The sequence below is a fragment of the Lacerta agilis genome, chromosome 15, assembly GCF_009819535.1.
Source record: "Lacerta agilis isolate rLacAgi1 chromosome 15, rLacAgi1.pri, whole genome shotgun sequence".
Classification (NCBI taxonomy): Eukaryota; Metazoa; Chordata; class Lepidosauria; order Squamata; family Lacertidae; genus Lacerta; species Lacerta agilis.
In genome coordinates, this window is record NC_046326.1 from 19,416,786 (window position 1) to 19,440,292 (window position 23,507).

A 23,507-nucleotide genomic window follows, 5' to 3' on the forward strand; every position below is an offset into this window, starting at 1 on the left:
TTCTAGGTTTTGTCCCAGGAAACTCTGGACCAAGGTTCCTGCAATATAACTCGCACTTGGAAAGTTGACTCTCCCTCCCTCCCTTCACCTTAAGATTGTCACCTGGAAATGACAGACTGGAGCAGCTATCTGGGACAGTATTTACATGCTTTCCTGGGTTCCCCCTTTTAAAAACAGTCCATTACACACACAGAGAGAGAGACACAGCCAATATCCTTAGGAGACCCTCCTGTAATCTCCTTACCCATCCCTTTATGGAGCGGTCTTGCAAAGAAGCTGCCTTCTGTTCCAGAGGTTATCCCAGGTTGCTTTCTTTGAAATGCTTTTTCTCTGTATTGTCTTGTTACATTTTCACATGCAACAGCCCTGTAAGGTAGGTTTAAGGCAGCTGATAGGACGTGGTTTGCTCAAAAGCCACCCAGTGCTAGGTCTCCATACCCCAAATTCTATCCAGTGTGTCTCACCATTCTCTGTGGTCTCCAAACCTTTACCACTTCCCCACACTGACTACTTGAAAATGGCTGGTTTAGGAAAGCATCTATGTTTGGTGCTCCTGTGTGAGGTTCCAGGACTTGTGGTATCATAAGGTTTACGGAAGAGAGAGAAAATAATCGCTCTTGTTGCTGTGGGATTATCTGTGGCATGGAGAGGCTGGGTGAGGCGGGGAGGGTTTGTGGAGGGATTAATGGAAGCTTCCCAACCTGCCCCTGCGCTGCACAGTATCTTGGAAAAAAAGGAAGCGAAGGCGATTTTCTCTGCAGTTTGAATGGATCTGGGCTGCTGCAAGGCCCTCTGGCGATCAGTTCAACTTTGCCATGCCCACAGGGGCAGGTGAAAAAAAACTTATTCCCCAAATTCCACCTCTCCCTTTGAAGCCACTGAAAAGCTGTCCCCTGGCAGGGTGCCAGCCCTGCTGTATCCACCATGGCACTGATTATTCTCTTCTTCCTCCTTTCTTTCTGCGAGTTCCTCTCAGGCGAGGAGTTGGAAGGTAAGTCACAGGGAACCAAGGTACAAGGGAAGGGCTGAGCGTCCTCCTCCTTAGCTTCATCCATGCTAAAGTAGCTCTTTGGGTTAAGAGGCACTGATTTCTGGGTCAGCGGCTGCAGAAGGAGTGGCGAGTCTTACAAGTCAGTTGCGCAAATAAAGTTTCCAACTCATGGTGCATAGTTAAATGATCCAGGTAGCCCCTGGTTTATATTTCACTCTGCCAGAAACTAGTTGGCTGACCCTGGACAAACTACAATCTATCTGAGCCTCAGTTACACATCTGTAAAATGGGGGAAGAATACTGACCTTTTTATTGTAGTTCAAGGGAAAGATGATGATAAAAGTTTACACACACAAAATCCTACTATATAGCAAATTTTTAAAAAGAAGGCACTTTTATAGGGTGGCTAAGTTTGCAGTCTTATTTGATTACTTGGGAGCAAGCCTCATTGAACTCAATGGGACATGGATAGGCTTGTCCTGTAAAAAAGGATTATCAAGATAATAACTTAATTGCTCTGCTTGTTTTGATGCTAAAAGCCATTGTTGTTTATTGTGCTGTGTAATTCCAGGAACTTAAACTAATATTAAATAGTTCACAAATTTGGATTTTGAAAAATTTGAAACTAAATTTTTCTGATGTCAAGTTTAAATCTTGTGAGATTTTTTTCTTTCTTTTTTGGCCAAACTTCAAGGCAGACTTCTTAAATCTAGTGTCCTCCAAATGTTTTGGACTACAACTCTCATCAGCCTCTGCCAGCATTGTTGTGGGACACTTTGCAGACTCTAAAGTAGGAAAGTACAAACTCCTATTTAAACAGATAAATAAATGAAACGTTATGACACTGGCAATAAGTATGTACACTACCTAGTTTTATTTCTGTCACTTAAATGCTGGGGTTTACTGAATGTTGGAACATTTTCATTCATTTATACCAATCTGGCTGACAGAAAGAAGCCGTGATCCTAACCTCACTTACCTAGGAGTCAGCTCCATTGCATTCAGTAGGATTTCCTTCTGAACAGACATGGTTGGGGCTACAGCTTAGATCTCTGCATTCCAGAAATGGGTGTAACAATCACATACTATAATTTATTTTTATGAGACAGCTAATTATTACACTTTAAAAAAAAAAATCCTTTTTCCAGCAAACTTGGACACTTACTGGTCTGGAACTGCCCCCATCTGCATGGGAGGCTGTAAAGGAAAGCACAAAGAACTGAAGAAAAGCACGTGTGGGAATGGAAGCTGCTGCTGGTTGGGGTACAAATCATTTTGCCGGGGTATGTGCAAATCCAGAATACCTAGGTTCAAATCCCAATTATGCAGCAAGCTGCAACCAGCGCTGTAGTGGTCTAGGCTTCATGAGAGGTCAAAGGCCATTACTAATTCTGCTGCAGGATCCCCGTTGCCAATATCCTGAAAGGGGAGGGGTATTTTTTAGCCACTGGGAAAAATTGTTCTCATCCTTGATGCTTATTGGAACCAATCAGAGTGAAAGGAGGTGAGTCAGCCATTGAGGATTGGGGAGGAGTTCTGTATGTTCCAAAGTATAGGCGCCAACTCTATGGGGCCCTGATCTCTGTGTGTCCCCCCTCGATACTTAGAGCATCACCCTCCATATTTTCTGCAAGTTGGGGGGGGGGAGAGTGGGGGCAGGGGGGACACACATTTAGGAACACCAAGTGCTGCAGTTTCAAGAGAATGGTGTGCAATGGAACATCATGGAAAACAAAATTTAAGCCACTTTAAAATAAGATGTTGGAGCACTCGAATTCATTTGCCCACATAGGTGCAAAGAAACCTAGCTGAAAGGCAACACATTGGAGATCTGAACTGATGGTTGCATTGCATCCCTAGTTGTTGTTGTATAAGTATAAGATTATTGTATATAAGATTATACAACCTTCTAAGATCATACAATAATTTTGGAGAGCGTGTGGGTCATGAAGGGACCCTGTACTTCTGAATTTGCCACGGCATCACTGGATGCAACTAACTTTTCCCAAAACAAAACAAAAATGTAGCAATATCACTTGTTGCTGATGAGGAATATGGGGTTGAGGGTTTTTTTAGGATTTTTATTTTAGGGGGGGGGAATTCATAATTTAGCACATGTACATCTTGCAATCACGTCATCACCGCTCTTGGAAATGATTGTGTTGTTAATAAGGGCAAAACAGAATGGAGATTGTAAAGCATTTAGCTAATCGTATAGTAGTAACTGGGAGGGGAAAGGGGCGATGTGGAGGATTTAAAGAGGATTAAACTTCTCTTTTTTTAAAGGATTACTCAGATTCATGGTGGAGGAGAGGCTGATCAGGCAGGCTGTCATCCTAGTTAAACAGAACTTCCGTGTGACTAGATAGTCTATCTTGATATACAGGTGGGACAAACTCGAGGGAAAGACACTCCCTGGTGGTGAAGCTCACAGAGACATCTGGTTGGCCTTGGTTGGGAGCAGAATGCTAGACCAGGTGGACCTTTGCTCTGATCCAGTGAGACAATACTTCAGCAGTATGCTGGCCTGGGAATGGAAGCAGGGCCCAATGTTTGGGGTGGAGGGATGCTTTGGGGGGAACATGAACTGAAAATGGAATGAGGCCAACTGAAATTCGGACTCCGAGGATTATGTAAGTTTCAGCACCGGAAACCAGCAAAATCACATTTTTTCTGCATTATGATTTGTTCTCAAGATCGCATCTGGGGAGTTACACTTAATCTTTGATAGTGGATATGCCTGCAAACGTTTTGAGGAAGGCATACCACCTCATTTCCAACCAGTGTATGTCCCGAAACTTCCTGCTAAATCCTGCAACTTTTTCAAATGCAGATGTTCCCCGTTTGTTTTGATTTTGTCCTGCCACCATTACACGGCTGGGCAAAAGTGTCGCTCTCGAAGGCGAGAGGAGGAAGCATAGCTGAATGGCCAGTCGAGCAGAATGAAGTGCGGACGGTCCGTTATAAACCCACTGCTAATGCACAATTATTGCGTCAACGGCATGTTGCGGAACACAGTTGCCACAAAGCAACCATCTGGAGGGTCCCTGTGTGTGCCTTTTTTCTTTCACAGTGAACTGCGGAAGACCAGAAACGGAGTTCAATTCGGTGGTCTATGGGAACGACTGGTGGGTCGGGTCGGTGGTGCGCTACAGCTGCCGGCCTGGATACCTGCTGGTGGGGGATCCAGCTAGCGCCTGCCAATCGAGTGGCCGCTGGACCCCCAAACCTACTTGCCTCAGTATGTATATTTGTGTGCCTTTCTTGCATGTATCCAGAGCTTTGTTTTCAGTGGGAACTTGCTGCAACTCAGTTCCGGCACCTCTCAGGTGGGCACCATTGCCATTCTTTTTCTTTTTTAAAAAAAGTTTTTATTTATACTTTTCATGTTTATACATTTAATTCGTTTTACAATCAATATAACATTTGAAAATTTGACTTCCCCCTCTTTTTGCAGTTCCTTAAATTTATTTTTAAATTTAAATTTTTAAATAAGTTTTAAATTTAAATTTAAATTTTAAATAAATTTTAAATTTAAATTTTGCAGTTCCTTAAATTTATTTTTAGGGACCCAGGTGGCGCTGTGGGTTAAACCACAGAGCCTAGGGCTTGCTGATCAGAAGGTCTGTGGTTCGAATCCCTGCGACGGGGTGAGCTCCCATTGCTCGGTCCCAGCTCCTGCCCACCTAGCAGTTCAAAAGCACGCCAAAGTACAAGTAGATAAATAGGTACCGCTCCGGCGGGAAGGTAAATGTGTGCTGCTCTGGTTCACCAGAAGCGGCTTAGTCATGCTGGCCACATGACCCGGAAGCTGTACGCCGGCTCCCTCGGCCAGTAAAACGAGATGAGCGCCGCAACCCCAGAGTCAGACACGACTGGACCTAATGGTTAGGGGTCCCTTTACCTTTACCTTTAAATTTATTTTTAATATCTTCTGCATATCCAAATTCATTTAACTTGCTCATTCTACTAATACACTGTAAATATATACTGGAGGTTATTACAATAATCCTGCTAATGTTTTTATCTGTTTACAGTTTATCTGTAAATATTCAATGAACCACTTCCATTCTTTTATTAAAAGTTTGTTACCTTGATTTCTTACTCTTCCGGTAAGTTTCGCCATTTCTGCATATTCCGTAAGTTTTCATATCCATTCTTCCTTTACTGGGACTTCTGCTTCTTTCCACTTTGGGCCAAGTAGCATTCCTGCTGCTGTAGTAGCATACATAAATAAATTTCTACACAATTTAGGTAGTTCTGCCCCTATAATTCCCAAAAGAATTATGGAATTATAGGGCACCACTGCCATCCTGAGAAAAATAATGCTGAGTTCCGGCACCTCTTTTTCTAGAAAAATAGCACTGCATTTTCCTCTCTGGTCTCAATAGAACCATTGCAGTTAATGGTTGATCTGAGTTCATTAATTTCAGCAAGTCTCCTCTGAGTACACTGCGATCACATCGTGCACGCATTGAACTTGTGCGGCTTCAACCTTCCGTGGTTGAAGGCCAGCTGGTTGAAATCACATAAATTAAACTCATGGATGGCGGAGAGCAGGGTTTCCCTGGCATGGAACAAGCTATTAAGCTCTCTCTGCCTTGCTTTCTGGGCTCTGGGATGCTCTTGCGAGATCTAATGGAAACTTTGATGACCCAGTGAGATCTCACAAGCTCTATCTGTCTTGCTTGCGGGTTAAAGCCTGCTTGACACCTGGCTCAAGAAAAGTAAGGATGCTCATGTGGGGGCGGTTCCAAGGGGCTGGTTCAAGTTAATGCATTTTTGCCGCATATGCACCATCCTCAAACTGTAACCCCTGTGCAGGATGCGATCGTACTGTATACCCTAGTTGGATACAGCCCCTTGCCCTGATACTTCCCCTACATGTCTCCACCTTTTCGTTTTTCTTGTAATCCCTTTGAACGAGTCATTATTCTTATTATTTTATCAATGATTTTCAATTTTATGCATTTCAGTAATTTTACAATCACTTCCCCCTCTTTCTGCGGTTCCTTAAATTTGTTTTTAATACTTTCTGCAAATCCGAAAATTAACTTGATTTGCTCATTTATTCATCTACTTTAAATATATACTCTTATCAAACTGTTGGTTATTACAGGAATCCTGCCAATGTTCTTATCTGTTTACAGTTTATTTGTAAATATTCAATAAACCGTTTCTATTCTTTTATTTAAAAGTTTGTTATCTTGTTTTCTTATTTTTCCGATAAGTTTAGCCATTTCCGCATATTCTTGAACGAGTCATTCTGGTGTCATGCCTGCTTTTATTGCTTTCTGTCTTTCTGCGAAGGGATCTGCCTCCGGGGTCGGATTGAGATAAACGAGCGGGACATCGATGGGAGCTGCTCCTCCACCTGTCCCCATAAGGTGTACCCAGGGGCCTTTCTCAATCATGGCTGCGTCAAGATCTCCTCCTGCGTCACCAAGCAATCTGGCTGGACCCGATGGTTCTCTCGCTGTGACTTTTGTGAGTGCGATTGCTACGTCCCCTGCGGTGAGTACACACCCTCCGAGTGCCCCTATTTTCGAGGGACACTCCTGGATTTACAGAAGCTGTCCCAGTTTCTGATTTCATCCCAGAATGTCTTGCTTTTCCTTAGGATGTCCCTGTTTTCATTGGAGAAATTTTGGAGGGGATGGTGGCATCTGATTGTTGCTGGTGTGGAAAGCAGGATGCTGGGTTAGATGGAACTTTGCTCTGATCCTGCCAGGGTACTTAGGATATTAGAGGTAAAACGCGGGTGGCGCTGTGGTCTGAACCACTGAGCCTCTTGGGCTTGCCGATTGGAAGGTTGGCGGTTCAAATCCCCACAACGGAGTAAGCTCCCGTTGCTCTGCCCCACCTCCTGCCAACCTAGCAGTTTGAAAGCATGCCAGTGCAAGTAGATAAATAGGTACCACTGTGGTGGGAAGGGCAACAGTGTTTCCGTGCGCTCTGGCTTCCGTCACGGTGTTCTGTTGCGCCAGAAGCAGTTTAGTCATGCTGGCCACATGACTCAGAAAGCTGTCTGTGGACAAATGCCAGCTCCCTCGGCCTGAAGCGAAATGAGCGCCACAGCCTCATAGTTGCCTTTGATTGGACTTAACCATCCAGGGGTCCTTTACCTTTACCTTTACTTAGGATATTCTCATTTTCTGGCCTTACTATTAGACAGAGTCAAGCAGCTCCCTCAGGCGGGGGATAATGATAGGGAACAGCTTCTCTGGTATGCGGCCTGCTCTGCGCCCCTTAAGATAGCTTTGTTTCCTCAAGGTGAGGTGAAAAATATTGACCGGTGCTAAAGTAAGATTTAGCTATCAGTCTAGTTGGCTTTGAAGCATGGAGTCCAAGGGCTGCCATCTTGTCCTTTTTTTTTTTTAACCTCAGGCTGCCAAATATCTTGGACTAGCCCTGGATGTTCTTAACCATCACACACGCTTTCCAAGGAATCCTGGGAACTGTAGTTCTAGGAGGGCAATAGGAATCTCTCTCAGAATAGTCTCCACAGCAAAGTATGCTTTCCTAGCATCCTTTGGGAGGAAAGTGATACAAAGCCAATATGAGCTTGTGGAGTAAATAGGGGCCCTGGTATTCACCACAGGGGGTCCCCAGTAGTTGTACTGGTGGGAACCTGGAGGCTACCACCCAATTTCTTCTCTTCCGCAGCTTCCTCAGGATAAAAAACCCAACCCCTGTGGAGTGGCTGCTCTGCGCGCTGCAACACATGACTTTTATGTAAGTTTTAGGCACCCTTCACACCTAGAGCTGTGACATTTAATCTATTTAACTTATTTTAATAATTGCTTAGGAATCCTTTTAAATCTACTTAAAATGTTAATAATTTTAACAACGGGCAGAGCGCCTTAGCAAGTCATTTGCTCTCACACAGGAGGGAAGACCTCATCCAAGATGGTGCCTGCTGCAAGGTGGGGGGAGGGGGGGAGACGCCCTTGGCTCTCTCTGTGTTGTTGGACTCAAACTCCCATCAGGCCTTGCAACTGGCGTGACCAGTGGTGGGGAATGATGGGAGCTGGAGTCCAGCAACACTTGCAGGACCACAGGTTCCCCATATAGTGGCTGCTTGCACACCCCGTAAAATAGAGAGCCAGTGGTGGTGCAGTGGTTAGGGTGTTGGACTAGGACCTGGGAGACCAGGGTTCAATTCCCCACTCAGCCATGAAGCTCACTGGGTGATCTTGGGCCAGTCACTACCTCTCAGCCCAGCTGCCTCACAGCGTTGTTGTTGGGATTAAATGAGGAATGGGAGAGCTATGAGTTCCATGGGGGGGGAAGATGGGTTATAAATGCAACAAACAAATAAATAAAATTTGCACGTGCTTATTTATATGTAGAAAAAAATCAAAACTTTGAAAAAAGTTACTATAATTTGAAGAGATACGGTCTTCCCCACTATGACGAAACTGATTGCAACGCAGCGACCTGTATGCCTGATCAATACAACTATTGATGGGCCCCTGCCTGGTCTTTTCCCCAGCAGTTCTTTGTCTTTTAAACCCAACTTAGACCAGAGAGCCCTTCAAACAGAGCAAGTATGGGGAACCTGTGGCCTCCCAGAGGTTGCTGAACTACTACTCCCAGCATCACCCACCATAGACCAGGCTAGCTAGGGTTGTAGGCGGCTGTAGTCCAGCAACATCTTGGGGGCTACAGGTTCCCCACTCCTGAAACTGAGGAAGTCTCCACATAAGACTGCCCTCTGTAAATCAGGACACAGGACACCCAGATTCCCCATCCCTGCTATACAAGCACCATCGAAAATCTGTTATTTATTCAAAATGACTAATTCATTTGTATGCAAATTTATATGACTGATGAATGCATTCAAGTTGTCTAATTAGCTAAGGTTTCCTTCCATAATCTTTCCTATTGATTTCAGCAGGTCTTAAGCAATCCTTGTTTTCTCAGGAACGTGGCTCACTGATGAAATAATCCCCGCTGGATTCATCTCCTCTTCCTAACCAGTTTCTGGAATGGCGACTGGAAATTTTTTAATTGTGTGCGAATAAACCTGTTGCAAAGAACCCATGCGTCCTGACTCTGCCTGTAAGCAGCCATTTTCTTTTAGGGTGGGGAGGTTCCCAGGGGACTGGAATCCTTAGTTGTCAAGACGCACAGGTTGGTGGCAGGACACCTGCTTGACATGCAGAAGTCTCTAGAATTGATCCCTGGGAAGGCCGGTTCAATACCACCTGGTAGCAGTGCTGAGAGAGAACCTCACTTTGAGACCTTGGAGCGCTGGCAACTGGTGTTCTTTGAGATTGGTGGAGCGGAAGGCAGGGACATACCTCTCAAATGGCCTGATTAAAATGGAACATCTCATGGGGGGGGGGGGGGTTGTGCACAGTGCCCCAAAACATGTAAGAGCACAGCCCTGAAAGTCACACTTTTTTCCAGGGCCGCAATCTCACAAGAGAGCATGGCACATGCGAGCTCGGCCCCAGAAGATGCGTCCCAGTATATACGCAGGAACAAAATCTTTTTTGCATGGTAAATCCATTAAGTCCTGTACCTTCCAGGATCATAGCTTCAATTTTATTAACCAAAGTCATTTTCAACATTTTCTCCCATGATCCCTAGCTAGCAGGACCAGTGGTCAGGGATGATAAGAATTGTAGTCTCGAAACATCTGGAGGGCCGAGGTTGAAGAAGCCTGTTATAGACCAATCTTACTCTACTCTCCCTTGTATTTTCCTCCAACCTCGCACCTCAGACTTTCCTACCTTAATAGTTTGTGCATTCACCTCTCTAAGTTGTCCGCCAGCCTCTGACAGTGATTTAGTATTTTCCCAAATTTGAGAAGCTGCCTTAATAGCAGTGAGTGCATAGGTCTCACCTTCTTCGTTAAAAAGACTTGATAAACTTCTCAGCTTGCTTTAGCATTTCAAAGTGTCCCTGCTTTGTGGGAAATCTTCCTCCTCCTTCTACCGGTATGTGTTCTGCATTGTATGATGATGCCTTTTCTCCCTGCTGCCAGCTGCCTGCAGTCTGGCTGGTGACAAGAGGGATCTGGGGAGGATGGGAGCAGATCCTCCTTCCAAGGTTAACCAGGAGAGAGAGGGGATAAAAGCAGAGGATGAAAGAGGGGGAAACGCTGGGTTTTCAATGGAAATATTCTCAGTGCAGCAGTGCTGCCCAGAGCTTCCCTTCCCTCCAGACCGGAGGGGAGAGAGAGGAGGCCCAGAGAAATGCACGAAGGACAGGCTGAGAATGTGTTATGTACTGAGTTGAATAGGATCCAAAATGCACCAGTCTGATTGGTCCTAGAACAATAGGATTGAGATTGCAGCAGTCTGACTGGTCCCAGAACAATAGGATTGAGATTGCAGCAGTCTGATTGGTCCTAGAACAATAGGATTGAGATTGCAGCAGTCTGATTGGTCCGCAGGAGCCACCCAATCCAGCTCCAGGTGGAAGTGAATCCGCATTCCGATTGGCATACAGGAGTATCCCGGAATTAGCCAATCACGTGGGGCCCATTGTGTAAATAGTGTATATAAAGCAAACGTTTTGGGGAAACTGCATTCCTCACTACTATGAGCTGAATAAAGAGCATGAAAATCACACTGGACTCCGAGTATATTTCAGAATGCAAAGCCACGCAGCTTCCTCAAACTACATTTTCTCTTCACCTCTCTACTCGCCCCCAATGCTGCAGACATGTATTCCTTGCCTAAACAGACTTCTCGGTGGGATGTGCTGCAGACTGACCTGGTCATAAGCAAAAAACACACAAAAGAACCAAGATCACAACTGACGTTATGCCAAACACACAAAAATCGTGACCGGCTGAAAAATAATCACAACTCTTAACAATTGCACATATAAAGAAAGGTGGACACCTCAAGTTGGAGGACCTTAACCAGGGGTAGGCAACCTAAGGCCCATGGGCCAGATGCGGCCCAATCGCCTTCTAAATATGGTCCGCGGACGGTCCAGGAATCGGTGTGTTTTTACAAGAGTAGAATGTGTCCTTTTATTTAAAATGCATCTCTGGGTTATTTGTGGGGCCTGCCTGGTGTTTTTACATGAGTAGAATGTGTGCTTTTATTTAAAATGCATCTCTGGGTTATTTGTGGGGCATAGGAATTCGTTCATTCCCCCCACCCAAAAAAAAAAATAGTCTGGCCCACCACACGGTCAGGGACAGCCCACAGCTGAAAAAGGTTGCTGACCGCTGACCTTAACCATGCTGAGAAAACACTGCCCCATGACCTGGGAATCCTCCACTGCATGCTACTACCAATCCAGGGGGATCTCTGCCCATCCCCACACCGTCTACATTTCCCAAAGTGCCCCCCAGGTCTTTCTGGGTGGCTAATGGATTTGCAGAAATCAAATTGCAGTGGGGGTGATCTATGCCACTGGGTAGCATTTCAATTTTGGAGAAGAATTTAATGTTAAGATTTTCTTTAGATGGGGTGAGGGTGTTAATGAACGGGCGATAATCGAAGGGGGGTTTAATTGATTTGGAACGGGATCCGCTGGGAAATTAATTAGGGGTTAATGAATCAAAGAGGAACTGATTTGGAGTGATTCGGGAGGAGTGCAAATTAACTGAAGAATTTATCTGGGATGATCTGGATGAGAAATTAGTAGGCTTGTCGCTTTTGACATTTAAATTCTAAATTTGCATCTATCCATAGAAATTGATATATGCAGATTTGAATCTTTTAAACTTACCCTACAGCGCCCCTGCCCGGGTCCTAAAAGTAGGCAGCTGGTTTTGATTACATAGACACATATATATTTTATTTGTAGGCCACTTTTGCATAGTTAACAAAACACTCCATGTGGCTTACAAAATGAAAAACAAACAAACCCCATAATTACAAATATAACAAAAGTAGTCGCAAACAAAGGTATAGTTAAAGCTATGGTTTTCCCAGTAGTAATGAACGCTAGTGAGAGCTGGACCATCAAGAAGGCTGATTGCCGAAGAATTGATACTTTTGAATTATGGTGCTGGAGGAGACTCTTGAGAGTCCCATGGACTGCAAGAAGATCAAACCTATCCATCCTTAAAGAAATCAGCCCTGAGTGCTCACTAGAAGGACAGATCCTGAAGTTGAGGCTCCAGTACTTTGGCCACCTCATAAGAAGAGAAGACTCCCTAGAAAAGACCCTGATGTTGGGAAAGATGGAGGGCACAAGGAGAAGGGGACGACAGAGGATGAGATGGTTGGACAGTGTTCTCGAAGCTACTAACATGAGTTTGGCCAAACTGCGAGAGGCAGTGAAGGATAGGCGTGCCTGGCATGCTCTGGTCCATGGGGTCACGAAGAGTCAGACACGACTGAACGACTGAACAACAACACAGTCGCAAACAATATATGAAACACATCAAAAAGTACACAGCCAAATGGAACAATTGCCACATAAATCACAATAAGATTTAAAAATATACAATTTTTAAAATATCAATAACAGCAATAAAATGCCCCTAAACAATAACCCAACAGAAGAATCGGTTGGAGGGTATGTAAAGTCAGTGACAAGAGTATCTGGAGAAGCTGAAATCTCCCAATGGATTTTTGAAATTCCCATTTCAGAGGCCTGATTTAATCTGCCTCTGTGTGTGTGTTTGTGCATGTAGAGAGAGACAACCTGTCTATCCTATGTAGAATACAGAAGGGTGGTGTCAAGGAAAAAGGGTAGGAGAGGAGACCTAGAGGCAGTTGTAGAGGTACCACTGGGGGCTGAATGTGAAAGATATGGCAGATCCAGCCTCCAAGGAGTGGACCATAACTGTTGCTGCTACTGTGGCAGTGGCGGCGGCAGCAGGGGATGCATTCCTTGGCAGCCAGATCTGCTGTCCCTACTAAAAAATTTAGAGAGCTTAAACAAATATCTTTGGCCCCATCCACCATTGGTGCACATCCCCCAGAAAGTTGCCCATGAGGGAATGCATTCCTCAGCATGAAAAACGCTCTCCATCCCTGCTCTGCCTAATTGCAGGACAGGCCTCACACTAGGGCTATGTAAATGATATACTGTACCTTTAAAACATATGCCTCACCTCAAAGAATTCTGGGCCCTGTAGTTTCCTCAAGCTTGCTGGGGATTTTAACTCTGTGAGGGGTAAGCTACAGTGCCCAGAATTCCCCAAGGGAGAGTGTGTGCTTCAAATGTGCTTTAAAAGTTTATGCAGCGCCGATTGCAAAGCTGAGCGGTACAAGTCCAAATGATAACAAATAATAAATAACAACAACAACAACAACAACAAAATAAGCAAATCACCCACCCCCTCCCTGTTTTTGTGGTTACACTTAGGAAGAGTAACGGGGAAAGTGGAGGGAAAGCTTACATTTGAATTACTGTACTTTGTTTTCACGCAAGAAGCAATATTAATTACCCACTGGATTCTCCCCTGTGGATAAACCACCAGGGACAAAGCTGGCAATATGCAAACTCCCCGGGGCTTCTCTCTCTCTTGGACATTCAATGCTTACTCCAGCAGCAGCTTGGCTCCCGAAGGGGGAATTTTCATGAAGATTCCTGGGAGGATTTTGTGCTGGCTTTTGAACAGGAAGAGGAAACAGTGTTCCTGCCTCTATTGGGGGGGGGGTGGATGGAATATAACCAAAAGGAACAGAGTGGAGGGAAGCAAAGAAGATAGGAAGGAGGGATGAAATGATGCTGCAAAAGCATGTCTTAATGCTATGGTGCCATGGGGCAGGGGTTACCTTTTCAAAGATAAGACCCCAGAAGGGATTCGTCCACGTCCTGCCCCACTTTGTACAGTTGCCGCATGTTAAAGACAAGTGAGAGCTGGACCATAAAGAAGGCTGATCGCCGAAGAATTGATGCTTTTGAATTATGGTGCTGGAGGAGACTCTTGAGAGTCCCATGGACTGCAAGAAGATCAAACCTATCCATTCTCAAGGAAATCGGCCCTGAGTGCTCACTAGAAGGACAGATCCTGAAGCTGAGGCTCCAATACTTTGGCCACCTCATGAGAAGAGAAGACTCCCTGGAAAAGACCCTGATGTTGGGAAAGATGGAGGGCACAAGGAGAAGGGGACGACAGAGGATGAGATGGTTGGACAGTGTTCTCGAAGCTACTAACATGAGTTTGGCCAAACTGCGGGAGGCAGTGAAGGATAGGCGTGCCTGGCGTGCTCTGGTCCATGGGGTCACAAAGAGTCGGACACGACTGAACGACTGAACAACAACAACAAAGACATACTGAATTGCATCTGAAAGAGTGCTGGCCAGAAAGAGGGCATGGGGAACACAATGCCAACAGGGGTAGATTTGTAAAGATGCATCCACGGGATCCTGCAGGTGACCTATTTCTGGAACATGCATCCAGAATTTTGTTCGCAGGTGCACCTTAGGTGGAGGTTAGATGATGCCCAGTCGTTATCGCGCATTCAGCCTGTATTCATCCTGATTTGTTTGCAGGAAGGTACTACATTTTCCGGTAAATAAATGGTTTATCTCACACTTTTCAAGTGCAAAAAAAGTCTGATTACTTTTTTTTTTTCCAAGTGAATTCGTTGCACCGGGGCGACAGAGTGCTTTCAATCCGTTTGTACTGCACAAACCTCAGGGTTCTGTTATGTGACTGAATTTCCCCTGCAAAATACGGGCAGTCTGGAGACAGCTGCAGTGAGTTCCAGATTGCCAGTGCCTTTTACAGTAGCTTGTTCTGGAATGGTAAATCTCTGCTCTTGCCACAAGAGGGCACATTCAAGCTATACGCTAGGATGGAAATTGCCTTGTGAACGGGGCCAAGGGTGTTTCGAAAATGGGCAAGTTTTCTAGATGTTCCTCATCAAGCACCATTCTAGGGCTGGCTTTCCCTTCCCAGCTGCTCATAATGCCTTCTTCACAGGCAGGAGGTTGCAATCCCTGGCATTTCCCACCAGAGCAGTGGAAATAGGAAATCTATGGCCCTCCAGATGTTGTTGGACTACGACTCTCATCAGTCCTGATTATTATTATTATTATTATTATTATTATTATTATTATTATTATTTGTACCCCGCCCATCTGGCTAGGTCCCCCAAGCCACTCTGGGCGGCTTCCAACAAATACTAAAATACATTAAAATGTCACAGATTAAAAACTTCCCTAAACAGGGCTGCCTTCGGGTATTTTCTGAATGTCAAGTAGTTGCTTATCTCTTTGACCTCTGATGGGAGGGCGTTCCACAGGACGGGTGCCACTACCGAGAAGGCCCTCTGCCTGGTTCCCTGTAGCTTTGCTTTTTGCAGTGAGGGAAGAAGGCCCTCGGCGTTGGATCTCAGTGTCTGGGCTGAACGATGGGGGTGGACACGCTCCTTCAGGTATACAGGATTGCTGGCTTGGGCTGGTCTGAGCAACATCTCATATCTGGAGGGTCATTGGTTTCCCACCTATGAAGTAGAAAAATCACCCCATTGGGGACGGCAAAGACCCTTCTCTCTCTGAGGCCAGCGGTGGCTGGTGCTCATTGGGATTATTGGGGTGGAAGGCAGGAAGCTGACAGTAGGTGGAGCCAAAGTTCAGAGGTGGTTTTTGGGTAGCACAACGGGTGCAGTCACACTGGGTGCCACACTGCAGAATGCTGTAGAATGGAGTACAAGAGGTGCTGTGGGGTGGGGTGGGGGTGCAAAAACAATTTGAGAGCCCAAAGTCTGCCACTGCAGAGTTAATGACAGACAAGAGACAGCGAACGACAGGCAGAGTCCACTCATTCTAGGCCACATTCACACTATACATTTAAAGCACTATGATGGCCAATTAGCTCAGTTGGTTAGAGCATACAAACAAAATACAAACATTTCACGATCCATCACATTGCTATTTTCCATTGTATGGGGACTTCCCTCAGCCCCCCCCCCTCCTGAGCTGATAACACTAAAGCCACAGATTTGATCCGCGTATGGGTGCATATGTGTCAGGGACTGGGCAGAGGAGGAATGGTGGAGATCGCCTCCCCATCCTGACCCTTCCAGGGAAAAGGAAGAGGAAGACAGTATAGATTTACAACAGGGATTTGAGGGAAGTCACAGCTCAGAGGCAGATGAGGGGGAAAGTTGGGAGATCATGGAAGAGCCAGAACAACACCTGGCTGACATGTTGTCATTAGAAAGCTCTCCCAGAACCCGGCGAGCCTTAAAAGTAGGGGAGCAAAGAGCTCAAAGACAGAGGGCACGTAGCAGCACCGGTAGAAGTGACAAATGAGGAAGTGGGAGAGACAGGAGGTGATTTACTTGGGACAACAAGTAGCTGGGTTCTATAGCCTCTCTGTAAAGTATGAAATAAAAAAGGACTGTAAGAAACTTTTCCTTGTCTTTATACTTTCCTGGACAACTAGCCAGGAGCTGCTGACAGCACCCTGACTATATTCCTGCATTGCAAGGGGTTGAACAATGATCCTCGGGATCCCTTCCAACTCCACGATTCTATGCTGCTGCTTTAAATAGTCATGGCTTCCCCAAAGCATTCTGGGAACTGCAGTTCAGGGTGCTGAGAGTCGGTAGGAGGCCCCCTATTCCCTCACAGAACTACCATTCCCAGAGTTCCCTTTGACTGGTTGTTACACTGTTCTGAGAATTGGAGCTCTGTGAGAGGAATAGGGGGCCTATTCACAACTCTAAGTGCCCTTAACAAACTACAGCTCCTGGGAATCTTTGGAAAGCCATGGCTGTTTACAGCGGTATCCTGATGCTGATGATGTCATTCAGAGATGATGTCAGTCAGAGGAGCCAATCCTGAACTTGAGGGACTGGAGGTCTGACTCAGTGTGAGATCTTTGCTTCTCTTTATGTGTTTCCAAGTTTGCTCACCAATCTCTACCCTCACGTCACTCAGTTTCCTCCCAACCCCCAGCCTTTTTTTTTTCATGGCACAGGGAAAGATTGGCAGCAGATGGTGATAAATTAATGTCACTCATTTTTCCATATGCCTTTTGTCTTCCAGGCAAGGTGATTTTGTTGGGTGAAGCAGATGACTCACAAGGGGATGGCAGCATTCTGCCCATGGAGTAAAACCAGACCTCACATTCTCCTCCTTAAGTAATGCCCTTAACATGTAGAGTTGGACCACATTTGCACCATGCATACCGCTTTAAACAATCATAGCTTTCCCCTAAGACTCCTGGGACTTGTAGTTTGTTAAGGGTGCAGAGAGTTGTGAGGAGGCCCCTACACAGAGCTACGGTTCCCAGAGTTCCCTGAAAAGAGGGATCTGTTGTTAAACCGCTCTGAGAATTGTAGTTCACGGGGTGGATCTACGCACAGGGGAAACCCCCCCCCCGCTATAAATAAGTCAGAAATTAAGTCGTTAAAACGAAAGGTAAAAAGCACTATGGGGAAATTGCAAAGAAATTTTCTTTGCTCTCCAGCGCCATCTGGTGTTGCATGTTTATAATACATTCAAAGTGCTGTTTTTTGACTAACGTAACTGAGTCCCATGAGAGCTGCCTGTTTGGGGAAGGAGTTCCAGACCAGGGACAGATGCAGAAAATGGAGAATCCCTTCAGTGTTAAAAAGAAGAAGGCATAAAAGCAAAATAAAACGAAGATGTTGATTAGAAAGACTGAGGTGTCGGGGAGCGGTGCTTTTTTAAAGTCAGTTTTTTTTAATCTGCTCTAAAATTATATTTGCTTCCTTAGGTAATTCATAGACTGTTCCATATTTTAAAGAAAACCTCTAAGCGGTTCACAGCATCTTAAAAATACCACAAATAAATGCCAAATACAAAGAACGTGGGGGGGGAGGGGAATCCACATTTTAGTGCAGTGCAGATCACACTTAGATAAGATTTCCTCCTAAACATAAATAGAAGCTGGAACAACTAACATATGGGGACCCATAATAACTACTAGCAGAGCCAAAATACAGCAATGAAACAGAAGCAATTAGCCTCACCCAGCAAATAGACACGCATGTGGAACTCTCACTTCTGTTTCTGTCTCCCCATCTTAAGCTTACACTAAAAGATGGAACAAAATGACACACTCCCCACAGCTCAGTTGGTTAGAGCATGGTGATGATGACACCAAGCTTGCAGGTTCGATCCCCGTATGGCACAGGTGCACATTCCTGCCTTGCATTGCAGGGGATTGGACTAGATGATCCTCAGGGTCCCTTCCAACTCTACAATTCCATGATTCATGGAGCTCCCTCTGCTATCATCAGGGAGCACCCACAATACTCACAGAAATAACAAAACATAACAATAGTAGGAGGCACCTCCAACATGACCCCAAAGGGATTCTCGCCCCCCCACCCCGCTCCCGCTGCTGCCCTTTGATATCACCCATTCAGGGATGCCCTGCTAAAGACTATTGCAAAAGTATTACACGAGAAAGTGAAAATTAAAAGAAGAGGAAACATGCAGTGGAAATGGCTGTGACCAGCATGGTAATGAAGTCCTGAAGGTGTTGTGCTGGGTTAACATGCATAATATGTCGCTGCATATATTAAAAGCCATTCCTTTTCAGAAAGGCGGAAAAGTTGTGCTAAGGCAAACTTCACCTGCACAGGTAGCACTCCTGATTCTCCCCCAAAGTCATATCGTCTGCAGCCTGAGAAAACAGGAGGACAACAATTTGATGATGACGTCATGCAGATATTCTATAAAACGGGAGTGAGGGAAACATGACTATTTTGGAGTAAACACCAAGGTTGCTTCCAACCAACCTATTTGTTGAGCAAGTTTGCAAAGAGGGTTAGACAATTTATTGAGCATTCATCCTGATTTCAGAGGTGGATTTAGGGGGCTTGGAGCGGTGGTGCCGCAGGAGGGCATCTCAGCTGTGATGTAGACTGGAATGCAAGGGGCAGGGGGATGCTGAATTTTGGTGTCACACGGCCACGCCGAAATCTAAGGCCCCAAAGTCCACCCCCACTGATTTGTTTGTGAGAAAGTTAGATGAAGTTGCATCAAGTAACTGTATCCCATGTTTTCCCAGGGTATTTTCCTGCCACCTTCCTTATTGCAAGAAGTCCAGTTTGGGATGGGAGGTGAGATTGGATTTGTTAAGCAAGGACACCAAACCAGCTTTAACTGTGTCTGTGCAACTTAAATTTGCCACCCCTTAAAAATAAAGCTTACGGAAAAATTGTAAGAACTAGATATTCTGCAAAGCACGTTGACAGTTAGACCTCCGAAACTCATTGTCTTAATTTGCTCAGTTACTATGTAAATTAGCAAGTGGAAATGTGATGCAAATTTGTGCATTGGGTCTTTTATGTTCCTAGCATAATGGCCCTGTGTGGAAATACTCTATTAAGATGAGAAACTCATAGAGCTGCAGGTGGAGTCAGGAAATGACAGGTGGCCCAGCCACCTGCCCATAGGAACAAACTTAAGGGAAGGGCCATAGGTCAGTGGGGAAGCATCTCCATTGCATGCAGAAGGCCGCAGGTTCAATCCTTGGCATCGCCAGGTAGGGCTTTGGAGACACTCCTGACTGAAACCCTGGAGAGATGCTGTCAGTCCCATGAGAAGCGTGTGTTTGAGAGAAGTTGCAACTGTTCACTTGAAGCTAAAAAAAACATTGTGAAATGACACCTCAGTTTAAGGCTGGTTTAGGAAGACTTGGTTTGAAGAAGGGGGAAGTCCTGATAACGTGTTAGCAAGGGCTTCTTTCCCCACCCATCACCCACCCCTAGGAAGAGGAACACCTGGTACCAGCTTGGCTGCAGGAGATGCTGGAGGAGAAATACAAGACGCCATCCAACAATACAGGTGAAACTCGAAAAATTAGAATATCGTGGAAAAGTCCATTTATGTAAGCAATTGTTTCCATTAGCTACTGGAGTTTAATATATGAGATAGACTCATGACATGCAAAGCCTTTGCTTGTTATAATTGTGATGATTATGGCGCACAGCTGATGAAAACCCCAAAGTTGAAATTGTTAATTTGGGGTTCTCATCAGCTGTACGCCATAATCATCACAATTATAACAACTAAAGGCTTGACATATCTTGCTTTGCATGTCATGAGTCTATCTCATATATTAGTTTCACCTTTTAAGTTGAATTACTGAAAGAAATGAACCTTTCCACAATATTCTAATTTTTTGAGTTTCACCTGTATAATCACCAGTATAACAAGATAACCATCAGTAAGAATAACAACAACAACAACATTAATTTTATTATTTATACCCCGCCCATTTGGCTGGGTTTCCCCAGCCACCTGTTAAAAACATTCAGAAAATAATTTAAATCAATGACAAGCTAAAAAAAAATACCTGTTATTATTAATCTTATTTTAAGAGTGGAGGCCAGAGGAAACGTTCTAGCCCTCTCTGCAGAGGACTAGCAGCTTGCTGGGGTTTTTGTGGGGGCAGCAGGAGCGCCCCCTCGAGGAGGAAGCGTGTCCCAGGGGCCTGCCGGGCTGCAGTTGGTGGCATGATGCTCTTTTCCTTCTTCTTCCTCCCCCTCCTCCTCTTTCCCCCTCCACTTTTAAGAGCATAGGCCGGCTGGTCCCTTTAAGGGAAGCTGTTATGCTGGCTGAGAAAGCAGAAACCTGCCTGGAAAGCCCGGCCCAGCAATCCCTCCCTCTCCCCCCCCCCCAACCTCCGGCCCGCCCTGCTAGCTGGGTGCCTGTGACATTCAGCAAGGAGGGGATGAACCTGGAGAGTCAGAGGAGCCGGCGGCGTCGGGCTGATGGAGGGCAGGGGGGCTGCTAAGGGGCTGCTGCTTGGCTGAGGAAAAGTGGGGAGCAGGGGGGACTGGCTGGCGTCTCCCCCCAAGCCCAAGCCCCACCACCACCTTCCTCTGAGAGGATGGAGAAGGACGGCTGCAGGAGCTGAGAGCTGCCCTCTCCCGGTCTGCTCTGCAGTCACTTCTTGGCAGCCGGGCTGGTCCTTGCCCTGCCCAGCCCATCGCAGCAGAGCATCCTTTGGGAAGAGGGAGAGGAGAGCCCAGGACCTCCGTCCGTCTCTCAGCATCCTTTCCCTTTTGTCTCCAAAAGGAGGAAAAAAACAGCTGCTGCTGCAAAGAGAAGAGGGAGGGGGGAGAGAGGAGAAGGAGAAGGAGGAGAAGAAGAAGAAGACGCGAGCACCCACCCACCCCACATGTCTGCAGCTTGGGGGGTGGCGCCAGGCAGGACCCAGAAGCCCGGAGCACCCCAGCAGAAAAGGGGAGCCTGCTCTCCGTCACATTCAGACACGAGGGGGCTGAGCCAGCAATAAAAAGGAAGGGAAGAGAGCGAGGTGAGTCTGAACTAAGGTGTGTGTGCGGGGTGGGGTGGGGTGGGGGATGAAGTAGGCAGCATCTTTTGACACCGTCCCCTCCCTTTTCCCTGCTGAAAATCGAGCCCTTTATTATTGGGGGTGTCCCCCCCCATGCATGGCTTGAACCGAAGCTGATGTTGGTGTGGCACTGAGATCAGTGGCACTGGAGGTGTGCATGAGAAGCCCTCCCCCTCACTTATAGGGGTGGAAAAGGAAGAGGTGGGGCAAGGAAGAAGGTTTTTTTTTGGAAGATTAATAATAATAATAATAATAATAATAATAATAATAATAATAATAATAATAAATGAAATCAAGGTGAAATCGATTACCATCCTGCCTGTCCTTCCTGGATAGCGCAGGTGGAGAGACTGCTCCTCCCCCCCCCTCTGCCACCGGCCCCCCCCCCATCTCTAGTGCAGCAAACTTTTTGGCATTCCTGTTAGGAGGTCCTTGTGTGTTTGATGTGGGGGGGGGGAGAGAGGATTTATGGCCTGAGTTGGTCTAAGAGTTGCCCTCTCTGCAGGATGCTCTTTTGGGATGCAGCAAATTTGGGGAGGCGGGTGGAGAGAAGAGAATGAGGATGGAATTCTCAGTCTTGGAAAGGGAATTCATTCTGGTAGCATCATGAAAGCCTGAGATGAGCTTCAAGGGTGGGAGTGGATTTCAATTTGCCAGAATTTCTCTCTCTCTCTCTCTAACACACACAAACATCAACTTCCCATCCTGTAGTTTTGGAAGATTGTGGGAAGGGGTGGTGGAAATGTGTGATTATGATGGCTGCGTTAAGCTGGTTTAAAAGGGTTGTTGTTGTTGTTGTTGTTGTTGTTAAATACACATATAAAATATCCCACCCAAACCTAGAAGACAAGCAATTCTGATGCCCTAAAAATGCCTTCAGAACTTCATTTGTTTTGTTTTCAAATAATTGCCTCAACTGGAAGCCATTTAAAAAAGATTTTGACTAGAGGAATGAGGCTTGCAACTCTCAACTATCACTTCACCCGAAGGGAGGGGGTATTTCAGGAATTTCAACATTTGGATTATCTAAAGATTATCGCTACCGGATCATTTGCATGTTTTTGGAAGCCCCCACTGATCTTGGTGGAACTTGTCTTCCCAGGAAACATGCAAAGAGCCAGGCTTCACTTGTTAAATATCTCAAATGCAGAGGAAAAAATGGGAAGAAGTGTTCAAAATCCACAGCTGCCCCTCCTCTAGGGGGCACTGTTTTGGGATTCCGTGGGGTGGGGAAATTGATGAGTTTTCAGTAAAGAGCAGGCAAGATTTACAGGAAAAGGCCAATTGGCCAGTTCTTGAATAGATCCAAGATCAGATTGCAAATAAGCAGTGCGTCTTAACACCATTTGCTGGCTTAACCAGAAATAAAAGAAATCCCTGAAACATGATCACATGTGGTTTGAAACCTGTGGCTAGAGAGGGTCTTTAGGAGACCAACCCACGCCTCTCACCCTCTTTCAGTGGCATTTCTGCCCTCCTCTAAGGAACATTTAGACTAAGAAAAATGTGTGTTTGTGGTGTGGATGCTTTTGTATTTGGGGGGGGGAGAGATCTTGATTACGTTTTATTTATTTTGGGGGGGGGAGGAAAAGGACACTTGGTGAAATAGACAGTGCCCCATGGTGCTTCTGATGTCAAGGACAGGTGCCAGCCCATCCCAAAAAAAGGAGGCTGCTTGCTTCTCTGTGCCTCCCTCCGTACTGCACAGGAAACTGCAGTGTTCAGAAATGTGGGTTAAAGAATTGCAAAGGAGCAGAGTGGGCTGAGCCCAGAGGGGAGGGGAGGGGGGTAGGGAGAAGAGGAGGGTCCCGCCGGCTTTCTTCTGCCCACCCACGGGTGCACACTTCCCCAGAAACCCTCCCAGCTCTCTGCTTATTATTACCCTGTAGGGTCCGTTTCGAAATCCAAGCTTCCAGAACAGGGAGAGAGGAGGCCAATTCTCATAGCCTGCCTACCTGCAGCCAAGCTGGCAATAAGCGTTTTTGTTGCTTTGCCTTGAGAGCTGATGGTAAGAGCTGACTGTACCACCCTAGCCTGCCTTGCTTGCACGCCTTCTCCCGTGCACGGTGCACCCTGTTCCTGCACTACAGCTTCTGCCATTGTGGTACCCTTTCTTTCTTTCTAGCTTTGCTCCTAGATTGAGTGGCCAGCTCTGCATTCGATTCATAGCAAGGATGGAGGCTTTGCTGTTGGCGCAGGCTAGGCTCGATTTTCTGCTGTGGCTGCAATCTATGGGAATTGTTCAACAGTTTTCCTTTGAGGCTGGTCTTGTCTCTTCTTTATCTATGAAATCTC

General features: G+C 45.9%; 1 protein-coding gene across 1 annotated transcript; it reads left to right on the top strand.

The window, feature by feature from the left end:
• Positions 1-924: 924 nt before the first annotated feature.
• On the top strand, positions 925-7,743 carry LOC117060326 (complement receptor type 1-like). The gene is made up of 5 exons (XM_033172540.1): positions 925-991; positions 2,101-2,274; positions 4,065-4,232; positions 6,302-6,505; positions 7,658-7,743. Exons 1-5 carry the CDS (start codon positions 925-927, stop codon positions 7,669-7,671), a joined length of 627 nt encoding a protein of 208 aa, XP_033028431.1. The 3' UTR covers positions 7,672-7,743.
• The last annotated feature ends 15,764 nt before the right edge of the window (positions 7,744-23,507 follow it).

Bases quoted from the DNA above. Each gene is read 5' to 3' on its own strand.
- LOC117060326 (XM_033172540.1), top strand. From the start codon at position 925: ATGGCACTGATTATTCTCTTCTTCCTCCTTTCTTTCTGCGAGTTCCTC. The intron at 992-2,100 runs GTAAGTCACAGG...TTTATGAGACAG, and splicing joins CTCAGGCGAGGAGTTGGAAG to CTAATTATTACACTTTAAAA. The intron at 2,275-4,064 runs GTATGTGCAAAT...TTTCTTTCACAG, and splicing joins GTACAAATCATTTTGCCGGG to TGAACTGCGGAAGACCAGAA.